Source organism: Scyliorhinus torazame, chromosome 1 (genome assembly GCF_047496885.1).
Source record: "Scyliorhinus torazame isolate Kashiwa2021f chromosome 1, sScyTor2.1, whole genome shotgun sequence".
NCBI lineage: Eukaryota > Metazoa > Chordata > Chondrichthyes > Carcharhiniformes > Scyliorhinidae > Scyliorhinus > Scyliorhinus torazame.
The window spans coordinates 251,199,446-251,211,325 of record NC_092707.1 but is presented as its reverse complement, the minus strand read 5'-3'; the positions used below and the strand labels follow the sequence as shown (position 1 = coordinate 251,211,325).

The 11,880-nt window shown below is 53.3% G+C and overlaps 1 protein-coding gene across 1 annotated transcript; it reads left to right on the top strand.

Annotated features, from left to right (window-relative positions):
* Positions 1–5,356: 5,356 nt before the first annotated feature.
* On the top strand, positions 5,357–10,113 carry LOC140419652 (probable G-protein coupled receptor 139). The gene is made up of 2 exons (XM_072503607.1): positions 5,357–5,465; positions 9,188–10,113. Exons 1-2 carry the CDS (start codon positions 5,396–5,398, stop codon positions 10,111–10,113), a joined length of 996 nt encoding a protein of 331 aa, XP_072359708.1. The 5' UTR covers positions 5,357–5,395.
* The last annotated feature ends 1,767 nt before the right edge of the window (positions 10,114–11,880 follow it).

Sequence of the window (11,880 nt, the reverse complement as noted above, 5' to 3'; positions counted from 1 at the left end):
TCCTCCCTAGCTTCCCAGAGAATCCTAGGATAAATCCCATCCGGCCCAGGGGACTTATCTATTTTCACACTTTCCAGAATTGCTAAAACCTCCTCCTTATGAACCTCAAGCCCTTCGAGTCGAGTAGCCCGAATCTCAGTATTCTCCTCGACAACATTGTCTTTTTCCTGTGTGAATACTGACGAAAAATATTCATTTAGCACCTCTCCTAGCTCCTCGGACTCCACGCACAACTTCCCACTACTGTCCTTGACTCGCCCTACTCTTACCCTAGTCATTCTTTTATTCCTGACATATCGAGAAAAAGCTTTAGGGGTATCCTGCCAAAGACTTCTCATGTCCCCTCCTGGCTCGTCTTAGCTCTCTCTTTAGTCCTTCCTAGCTAACTTGTAACTCTCGAGCGCCCTAACTGAACCGTCATGTCTCATCATTACATAAGCCTCCTTCTTCCTCTTGACAAGTGTTTTGACTGCTTTAGTAAACCAAGGTTCCCTTGCTCGACCACTTCCTCCCTGCCTGACAGGTACATATTTATCAATGAAACGCAGTAGCTGTTCCTTTAACAAGCTCCAGATTTCCATTGTGCTAATCCCCTGCAGTTTTCCTCTCCATCCAATGCCTCCTAAGTCTTGCCTCATTGCATCATAATTGCCTTTCCCCCAGATATAACTCTTGCCCTGCGGTATATACCTATCCCTTTCCATCACTAAAGTAAACGTAATCGAATTGTGGTCACTATCACCAAAGTGCTCACCTACCTCCAAATCTAACACCTGTCCTGGTACATTACCCAGTACCAAATACAATATGGCCTCGCCTCTCGTTGGCCTATCTACATACTGTGTCAGGAAACCCTCCTGCATACATTGGACAAAAACGGACCCATCTAAAGTACTCGAACTATAGCGTTTCCAGTCAATATTTGGAAAGTTAAAGTCCCCCATAACAACTACCCTGTTGCTTTCGCTCCTATCTAGAATCATCTTTGCAATCCTTCCCTCTCCATGGCTGGAACTTTTCAGAGGCCTATAGAAAACCCCTATCAGGGTGACCTCTCCTTTCCTGTTTCTAACCTCAGCCCATACTACCTCGGTAGACGAGTCCTCATCAAACGTCCTTTCTGCCACCGTAATACTGTAATACTTTTAACTCAGGAAAACTAAACCCTAACCTGGCGAATGTTTCCCCATTTGATTTTTCCCTAACCACAGTAAACCAAATGGTATTATGATCACTATTTCTTGGAGATGTTGCTTGAAAGAGTAATGGATTCAGATTCACTAGCAACTTTCAAAAGAGAATCGGATATACCCCTGCAAAGGAAAGATTTGCAGGGCTGGGGTGTGGACTGATTGGTAACTCTTTCAAAGAGCCAGCACAGGCATCATTGCTTTCTTCCAATGAATTCAGAGAAGCAGGAAATCATACTGTAGAATGAGTTCAACATGAAACTTTGATACGGTGATGCATTAACTGTTCCTTCATGTTAGGAATGGTGATGGCAGGCAATGTTATACGAACCTTCCTTCCCATGAGTATCTGGGCAGGCGACAATCCTGACCATAAAGGAGTAGCCCTGTAGATTAACAGCGCTAGTGATAAATCCTTTTTGTCATCATACGCCTTCCTGAAGAGCTGCTTTACTATGCCGACTCCTTTCCCGGCATTCCCATTAGATTGAGGACATAATTTACTGGAGGTAATGTGTTGGAAGTTGTATGCTTCTGCAAAGGACAACCAGTCCCGACGACTGAAACAAGGTCCATTATCCGTCACAACTTTTTCTGGAATTCCGTGTTGAGCAAATACAGATTTCGCCGCTCTTACCACAGAGTAAGCAGTACAAATCCGACAACGTTATTACTTCAGGATAATTAGAGTAGTAATCGATAATGATCAAATAATCATTCCCTCTGAAATAGAATAGATCTTTCCCAGCCTTTGACCATGGGTTTGTGACGATCTCACTTTCTACAAAGGTTTCTTTACACTGAGATGATTGATCTGTTTGTCAGACACTACACTCTTTAACGTAGTTGTCAACATCTCTATTGATGTCCGGCCAGTACACTGACTGCCTGGCATGTCTGCGACACTTCTCTATCCCTTGATGCCCTTCATGTATCTTTTCCAGAATACTTTGTCTCAGGCAGGAAGGAATTTCAATTCTGTCTCCTTTTAACAGGAATCCATTTATCACAGTCAAATCATCCTTGAAGCTTTGAAAATTTCTACAATTGCCATTAGGCCATCCTTCACTGAGGTTTTTGATTACCTGTTGAAGAATTGTGTCTTTTCAGTTTCATCTCTGATCAGCGTTAGCTTTGCGTCAGACACAGGTAGCATGTCCATGACAAATGCAGCACCTGCTTCCACATTGAGGACTATTTCTGGTGCTTTCTCACCATTGTAGCTTGTGGCCCTTGAGAATGCATCTGCAACAATTAGTTCTTCGCCCGGGGTCTAGACTAACGTGAAGTCGTACCTTCTTAGCTTTACCATCATCCGCTGAAGTCTCGGCAACACGTCACTGAGATCTTTTTTTATGACATGATGATCAGCGGATGATGATCTGTTTCCACAACAAAGTGTGGTAGGCCACACACATAATAGTTAAATTTACTTATGCCCATTAACAGGCCTCATCATAAATGCCAAACACTATTTGAACCCACAACATTGAATCCACAACGATGGAAAAATTACAGGACTGCGCTCTTAGCCATAAATCCGTAATAAATTAATCTACCGATTCTCCATTAAACTTCATGGGCGTCATTCTCCGACCCCCCGCCGGGTTGGAGAATTGCCGGGGGCTGCCGTGAATCCCGCCCCCGCCGGTTGCCGAAGTCTCCTGTACCGGATATTCGGCGGGGGCGGGAATCGGGCCGTGCCGGTTGGCGGGCCCCCCCGCTCGATTCTCCGGCCCAGATGTACGATGTCCCGCCGATAAATTGCCTGTCCCATCGGCGTGGATTCAACCACCTTTTGAATGGCGGGACAAGGCGGCGTGGGCGGGCTCCGGGGTCCTGTGCCCCCACGGTGGCCTGGCCCGCGATCGGGGCCCACCGATCCGCGGGCGGGCCTGTGCCGTGGGGGCACTCTTTCCCTTCCGCCTCCGCCACGGTCTCCACCATGGCGGAGGCGTAAGAGACTCCCTCCACTGCGCATGCGTGGGAAACTGTCAGCGGCCGCTGACGTTCCCGTGCATGCGACACCCCGACATGTCATTTCCACGGCAACTGGCGGGGCAACAAAGGCCGTTTCCGCCAGCTGGCGGGGCGGAAATACCTCCGGCGTCGGCCTAGTCCCTCAATGTTGGGGCTCGGCCCCCAAAGATGCGGAGCATTCCGCACCTTTGGAGCGGCGCGATGCCCGTCTGATTGGCGCCGTTTTGGGCACCAGTCGGCGGACATCGCGCCGTTTCGGGAGAATTTCGCCCCATATGTCTCATTGACTTGCGCTTTGCAATGCGCATCAAATTTCTCCAAGACCCGTTCAAACCTTTTTTTCTCCTCTCTATCTGCGAATTCAAATAAATTAAACAATTCGAACGCCTGCGTACAGCCAAATTGAGGTTGAGCACAATTTTCCTAGGATTAATCATAGTCCTGGTGGCCACATCGGCCTTGTTGTATCAGGTCTCTGTTTCAGTCACCGGCCTCCGTACTGGTGTCATCAGCCTGGTCCTCAGCTGGTATCCCTTATCCCCCAAGAGCCAGCCACCAATCCTGGGGTGCTTCTCGAAGAGGCCGGGATGGACGACTGCCCATGATGAAGCTGTCATGCACATTCCCGGGAAGCGTGCACACACGTGAATAATCTTCATGTGCTGATCGCACACGAGCTGTATGTTCAGGGAGTGGAGCCCCTTTCTGTTAACATAGGGCACCCCCAGATGGCCCAGTGAGCCCGGGGCAACATGCGTGCCACCTATTACCCCGTAGACCTGGGGCATCCTGATGATGACAGAGAAACCTGCTGCCCGGGCATCTTGTTGGGCTTGGTCCATGTCAAAGATAATGTAGTTTTCCGCCCGGGCAAACAGGGCATCCGTGACCTGTCAGATGCAGCTGTGGGCTGGCTTGCGAGACACCACACAGGTCCCCGCTCGAGCCCTGGAATGACTCCGAGGTAAAATGGTTCAGGACTGCGGTGACCTTGACGGCCACCGGGAGCATGTTCCCTCCTCCTCCATGTGATGCCAAGTCCGTGAGGACATGGCACAGGTGTCGCACCATCTCCTTGTTGAGGTGAAGCCTCCTGCAGTACGTGCTGTCCCTCATCTGTTCGCGTAGCCAGCGACGCCTGTACACGCTGGGCCGTGGCAGAACTCGCCCTCTGGCTCCCTCCCTGGCCTGATGGATGATCGAGTCCTCAGGTTGTGGGCAGGGACCAGCACATGGGCTGCCGCCTCGAGTATCTGCAGATGCTGCTGCTGCCGCTATCTCCGGTGTCTGGCCTCCCGGCTTTGCGGCAGCACCACTAGGGCAAGTTCTACGCCTAATATCCCCGACTTAGCGTTCAATATCTGTAAGGAATTGGGACAGGATGTTGTAGTGGACTCATTACGTGTTAATACATGTTCAGTTCATGTAAAGTAAGTACAGACAAATGATCACCAGATGGCAAAACTACAGGACCTATCAAAAGGAGTTTCCCGCTCGTTCTTTGTGTGTGTGAGTTAGTGTGGGTATAGAGCAGCTTGAGTGAAGACGTGATTAGATCAGAGTGCAGTGTATTATAATTATAATTGTTAATTTAATATAATCTTACTTACTTGTTTTACTAGTTTAGTATTGAAATGAAAGAACTCGCTAGTTTATTATATATTACTCAATAAATATTTTGTCATCATCTGGAAGACTTTGACTATTTCTCATCAGTATTCACGACAACTCGACAATACACATGAGTAATATTAATATTGCAATTTAGTAATATAACAGATGTTAGACTGTCAGAAACATGTTTGTATTTGCTGTGCATTTATTTCTCTGACTGTTTACACCATTTCACAGCACAATTATTACCAATACAACTTTTATATTTCGGATAATAAACCCCCCAATTATTAATATATGAATAAGCTGGTGAAGAGTCAACATGTCTATTCTATCTATCTATCTATCTATCTATCATGTCCTTTATGGTTTCAGAACTCACATTCTGCAATTGGAACCGTTTGGCTTCAATGTAAAAATAGTATTGCCTAATCTTTGTAAAAATTAGTGACGGCTGTTTGTTCAAAGACCAGGAACTAATTCCGCTCCCTCTGAAAGCTGATTGATTCACAGGGGGGTTTAGTTGTTTTATATAAAGGGCTTTCAGTGAGGAACAAACTCTGTGGCTCCAGGTCTGTTGTCAATGTTTAGTGTCGTCTCCTCTTTCTGAAATGGAATTAGCAACAATTGAACAGGCAGCTTTCATTTATTACCATTTTCTTGCAATCTTTGGAGTTCCCGGTAAGAAGCTGAAGCCGGTGGTTTTTGTTTTTTCAGTCAGTCAGTCAGAGTGGGGGTGGGAGGGTGCGAGTGGTGGTGGGACGAGGGTGTGAGTGGGGCCGGGAGGGGGAGGGTGTGAGTGGGGCTGAGAGGGGGGAGGGTGTGAGTGGGGCTGAGAGGGGGAGGGGGTGAGTGGGGCTGAGAGGGGGAGGGTGTGAGTGGGGCTGAGAGGGGGAGGGGGTAACTGGTGTGGGAGGGGTGTAGTGATCTGTACATCTGTACATACATCTGCACATACACCAGGGACTGCAGACAGATGTAACAGCCACAGAATCACTAGAGGGCAGCATCAGAGACGGGTATAAAGGGTCCAGTCCAAGGGAGGATCCACCTCTTTCAGAAGCACAGGGCTAGTGAGCAGCAGCAGACAGAGACAGCTCAGCATAGGCAGCTTACCTTAGCTTCACTGGTCATACCTCTTGACTGTATTACATCTAGTTAAGCTCTGGAGACAGAACGAACCTACTGTATAAAGTATTTGTGTTAACTGGAAGTCTACAATCTTAATTCAGACTTAGGGAATAATATATGGGGGAGGGTTTGAGTGGGGATGAGAGGGTGGAGGGTGTGAGTGGTGTGGGGGGAGGAGGGTGTGAGTGGGGCTCGGAAGGGGGAGGGTGTGAGTGGTGTGGGGGGGAGGGTGTGACTGGTGTGGGAGGGGGAGGGTGTGGGTGGGGCTCGGAGGGGGATGGTGTGCTGGTTTGGGAGGGGGAGGGTGTGACTGGTGTGGGATGGGGAGTGTGTGAGTGGGGCTCGGAAGGGGGAGGGTGTGGGTGGGGCTCGGAGGGGGGATGGTGTGCTGGTGTGGGATGGGGAGTGTGTAAGTGTGGCTAGGAGGGGGGAGGGTGTGAGTTGAGCTGGGAGTGGGAGGGTGTGCTGGTGTGGGAGGGGGAGGGTGTGAGTGGGGCTCGGAGGGGGATGGTGTGAGTAGGGCAAGGAGGAGGAGGGTGTGACTGGTGAGGGAGGGGGAGGTGGTGAGTGGGGCTGGGAGGGGGGAGGGTGTGAGTGGGGCTCAGAGGGGGAGGGTGTGAGTGGTACTGAGTTGGGGAGGGTGTGCTGGTGTGGGAGGGGGAAGGTGTGAGTGGGGCTCGGATGGGGGAGGGGGTGGGTGGGGCTCGGAAGGGGGGAGAGTGTGAGTGGGGCTCGGAGTGGGGGAGGGTGTGAGTGGGGCTCGGAGGGGGAGGGTCTGAGTGGGGCTGGGAGGGGGGAGGGTGTGAGTGGGGCTGGGAGGGGGAGGGGGTGAGTGGGGCTCGGAGGGGGGAGAGTGTGAGTGGGGCTCAGAGGGGGAGGGTGTGAGTGGGGATCGGAGGGGGAGGGGGTGAGTGGTACTGAGAGGGGGGAGGGTGTGCTGGTATGGGAGGGGGAGGGTGTGAGTGGGGCTCGGAGGGGGAGGGTGTGAGTGGGGCTCGGAGGGGGAGGGTGTGAGTGGTACTGAGAGGGGGGAGGGTGTGACTGGTGTGGGATGGGGAGGGTGTTTGTGGGGCTCGGAAGGGGGAGGGTGTGGGTGGGGCTCGGAGGGGGCAGGGTGTGAGTGGAGCTGGGAGGGGGATGGTGTGCTGGTGTGGGAGGGGGAGGGTGTGAGTGGGGCTCGGAGGGTGTGAGTAGGGCAAGGAGGAGGAGGGTGTGACTGGTGAGGGAGGGGGAGGGGGTGAGTGGGGCTGGGAGGGGGGAGGGTGTGAGTGGGGCTCAGAGCGGGGAGGGTGTGACTGGTGAGGGAGGGGAGGGGGTGAGTGGGGCTGGGAGGGGGGAGGGTGTGAGTGGGGCTGTGAGGGGGGAGGGTGTGAGTGGTGCTGAGAGGGGGGAGGGTGTGCTGGTGTGGGAGAGGGAAGGTGTAAGTGGGGCTCGGATGGGGGAGGGTGTGGGTGGGGCTCGTAAGGGGGGAGGGTGTGAGTGGGGCTCGGAGTGGGGGATGGTGTGAGTGGGGCTCGGAGGGGGAGGGTCTGAGTGGGGCTGGGAGGGGGGAGGGTGTGAGTGGGGCTGGGAGGGGGAGGGGGTGAGTGGGGCTCGGAGGGGGGAGAGTGTGAGTGGGGCTCAGAGGGGGAGGGTGTGTGTGGGGCTCGGAGGGGGAGGGTGTGAGTGGTACTGAGAGGGGGAGGGTGTGCTGGTGTGGGAGGGGGAGGGTGTGAGTGGGGCTCGGAGGGGGGAGGGGGAAAGAGGGGCTCGGAAGGGGGTGGGTGTGAGTGGGGCTCGGAGTGGGGGAGGGTGTAAGTGGGGCTCGGAAGGGGAGGGTCTGAGTGGGGCTCGGTGGGGGGAAGGTGTGAGTGGGGCTGGAAGGGGGAGGGGGTGAGTGGGGTTCGGAGGGGGGAGAGTGTGAGTGGGGCTCAGAGGGGGAGGGTCTGAGTGGGGCTGGGAGGGGGAGGGTGTGAGTGGGGCTGGGAGGGGGGAGCGTGTGAGTTGAGCTGGGAGGGGGGAGGGTGTGACTAGTGTGGGAGGGGGAGAGGGGGAGTGGGGCTGGGAGGGGGAGGGTGTGAGTGGGGCTCGGAGGGGGGAGGGTGTGAGTGGGGCTCGGAGGGGGAGGGTGCGGGTGGGGCTAAGAGGGGGAGTGTGTGAGTGGGGCTTGGAGGGGGGAGGGTGTGAGTGGGGATACGAGGGGGGAGGGTGTGAGTGGGCTCGGAGGGGGAGGGTGTGGGTGGGGCTCAGATGGGGAGGGTGTGAGTGGGGCTCGGAGGGGGGAGGGTGTGAGTGGGGCTCGGAGGGGGTGGGTGTGGGTGGGGCTCAGAGGGGGAGGGTGTGAGTGGGACTGGGAGGTGGAGGGTGTGCGTGGGGCTCAGAGGGCAGGGTGTGAGTGGGACTCGGAGGGGGGAGGGTGTGAGTGGTACTGGAGGGGGGAGGGTGTGAGAGGGGGAGGGGGTGAGTGGGGCTGGGAGGGGGAGGGTGTGAGTTGGGCTCAGAGGGCAGGGTGTGAGTGGGACTCGGAGGGGGGAGGGTGTGAGTGGTACTGGAGGGGGGAGGGTGTGAGAGGGGGAGGGGGTGAGTGGGGCTGGGAGGGGGAGGGTGTGACTTGTGTGGGAGGGGGAGGGGGTGAGTGGGGCTCGGAGGGGGAGGGTGTGAGTGGGGCTCGGAGGGGGAGGGTGTGAATGGAGCTGGGAATGTGGGTGGGGTGTGGGTGAGGCTGGGAGGGGGGAGCGTGTGAGTTGGGCTGGGAGGGGGAGTGTGTGACTGGTGTTGGAGGGAGAGGGGGTAAGTGGGGCTGGGAGGGTGAGCGTGTGACTGGTGTGTGAGGGGGAGGGGGTGAGTGGTGCTCAGAGGGGGAGGGGGTGAGTGGGGTTGGGAGGGGGGAGGGTGTGAGTCGAGCTGGGAAGGGGGAGGGTGTGAGTGGGGTTGGGAGGGGGGAGAGTGTGAGTGGAGCTGGGAGTGTGGGTGGGGTGTCATCTGCTCTGTTCGCCTCCAGAACACCATTCTGCTTTGAGAGAGCATTTGCTTCTTTCTAACCTGTGCAGCATTATCACAACCACATCAGAGATGGTGAGCCTGCCTGGTCAGGAAAAGCTGAATAAGTAACTGTGGGAGAAAGGAATAGAAGGACATGTTAATATGGTCAGATGGAGTCGGGTAGTGAAAGGTGCTTGTGCAGAATAAGCAACGACAGACATACGCCTGTTGAACCAAGTGGCCTGATTCTGGACTGCCATTTCCAAGAAGTAAAATGGAATTAATTGGGGAATTTTCTCTTCTCTTTGTAGCTAATTTCCTGACAATTGTGGTCCTGTCCCGAGGAGGCTGTGGTCTATCCAAAGGGATCACTCTTTACCTGGCGGGTATGACAACAATGGATCTGCTGGTCATTATTTTCAATGTGATAATCTATTACATACTTTGGTATTATTTCCCAGACTCACCTCTACACTACACGCCCATTGCAAGTGTCAACGAGGTTATCAACTATATGGTTGTTGACTGCTCTGTTTGGCTGACGGTGGCTTTCACTGTCGATCGCTTTGTCCTCATTTGCTGTCAAGAACTGAGAGAGAAGTATTGCAGGGAGAAAACTGCAGCTGTGGTTATAGTGACCATGTGTGCTGTGTCCTGCTTCAAAAACATCCCCCTGTATTTTGCTTTTGAACCTGACTCTATAATTAACAATGTGGAGTGGGGAGCTCATTTCAAACCAACTTACTTCACTTTTCCAGGATGGGTCACTTACGACTGGCTTGACACAGTTTTCAACCCCTTGTTGCCGTACTTTCTGATTATATTTCTCAACGCTCTGACTGTTAGACACATTCTGATGGCTAATCGAACCCGCAGAGCACTGCAAGGTCAACGCAACAGCAAGGACAGCGATGATCCAGAGATGCAGAGCCGAAGGAAATCCATCATTTTACTCTTCTCCATTTCTGGTACTTTCATCGTGCTGTGGATGCCTTATGTTGTATTTTTCCTCATTTCCAGAATTACAGGCGGCCTTTATGATCCCGATCAACACACGGATCCCTTACTTATCGCAGACTACACCGGAGATATGTTCCAACTGCTGAGCTCCTGTACAAACACGTGTGTTTATGCGCTGGCCCAGACTAAATTCAGAGAGAAGTTGAGAAACGCAATCATGTATCCATTTACTGTGATTATTAAATATGGCAACTCATCATTTGTTGAGCTCTACTGAATTGTGCCTTCAATTCTTTCCTTGAAAATGGATCCTTATTTTAATTATTAGATCTGTTAGACAATCAAAACAACTTGAAACAAAGCGGCAAAAGATTCATAACAATTGAATGAATTTATCTTAAATTCTATCCTCTGAGTTTGATACTTGCAATAAGTGGCAGCCTGGGCTCTCAGTGGTATTCTCCCCTGCGAACGGGAAGGTCATGTGTTTAAGCATATAATCGAGGCTGACAGTGGTCACTTCAGATCAGGGGCGAAATTCTCCGGTATCGGCGCAATGTCCGCCGACTGGCGCCCAAAATGGCGCAAATCAGTCGGTCATCGCGCCGCCCCAAAGGTGTGGAATGCTCTGCACCTTGGGGGGCCGAGCCCCAACCTTAAGGGGCTCGGCCCGCGCCAGACTAATTTCCGCCCCGCCAGCTGGCGGAAAAGGCCTTTGGTGCCCCGCCAGCTGCCGCGGATATGACATCTCCGGGCGGCGCATGCGCGGGAGCGTTGGCAGCCGCTGACGGCATTCCCACGCATGCGCAGTGGAGGGAGTCTCTTCCGCATCCGCCATGGTGGAGACCGTGGCGACGGCGGAAGGAAAAGAGTGCCCCCAGGGCACAGGCCCGCCCGCGGATCAGTGGGCCCCGATCGCGGGCCAGGCCACCGTGGGGGCACCCCCCGGGTCCAGATCGCCCCGCGCCCCCCCCAGGACCCCGGAGCCCGCCTGCGCCGCCTTGTCCCGCCGGAACGGTAGGTGGTTTAATCTACGCCGGTGGGACAGGCATTTTAGCAGCGGGACTTTGGCCCATTCGGGCTGGAGAATCGCGGGGGGGTGGGGGGAAATATCCGGTGCCGGAGAATTCGGCAACCGGCGGGGGCGGGATTCACGCCAGCCCCTGGCGATTCTCCGACCCGGTGGGGGGTCGGAGAATCTCGCCCCAGCTCCTAAAGCAAAGCCTGACTGCCCCCCAGGGTGTATGTAAAAGATCTCATGCTACCACTGTGAACAAAGCAATACATTGATCCATGTTCTGCTGCTCAATATTTGTCCTTAACCAGCACCACCAAGATTTATTTGTTTGTTAATTTATCTGCTTGTTGTTTGAGAAATCCTGCTATGTACAAACGTTTCCTGCATAACAACAATGACCACACTTCAGAAAACTTCATAGGTTGTGAAGTGCTGAGCACAGCACGGTGGCACAGTGATTAGCACTACAGCCTCACAGCACCGGGGACCCAGGTTCGATTCCGGCCTTGGCTGACTGTGTGGTGTTTACACTTTCTCCCTGTGTCTGCGTGGGTTCCTCTGGGTGCTCCGGTTTCCTCCCACACTCCAAAAGATGTGCAGGTTAGGGGAGGTCATGGAGATTGGGCGGGGGAGTGGGCGTAGGTAGGGTGCTCTTTCATAAAATACACATCATGGTGACCTATAACTAATGTGGGAATGTGTCCAGCCTGTGAAACATCTGCTTGAGGAATATGGGAGCATTGTTCGCTACAAGTTTGAAGAGAGATCTCACAAAAGGGTAAAGATAAGTGAGTTTCATTGTTGCTATTTGTTGGAATGAATGACAAAAGGAAAGATCTCCTCAGGAGGTATTGTGGTTTTACGATACTGTCACATCTGAGTTGTTCCAATGTGCTCACGTCCCACCTTCCAACTCCACTGAGAGTAATTCCCATTTCTCCCACATTTGAAGGTGAGGAGAACTGGATAAAATATTCATGGTGCGATTTGAAAAGAGTTCAACAGTTTGATCACTTGTTCCTTTAC

What these genes read in the sequence shown, in the direction of transcription:
- LOC140419652 (XM_072503607.1), top strand. Translation starts at nt 5,396, where the DNA reads ATGGAATTAGCAACAATTGAACAGGCAGCTTTCATTTATTACCATTTT. An exon ending in TGCAATCTTTGGAGTTCCCG is followed by an intron (nt 5,466 to 9,187) that starts GTAAGAAGCTGA and finishes TTCTCTTTGTAG; the next exon opens with CTAATTTCCTGACAATTGTG.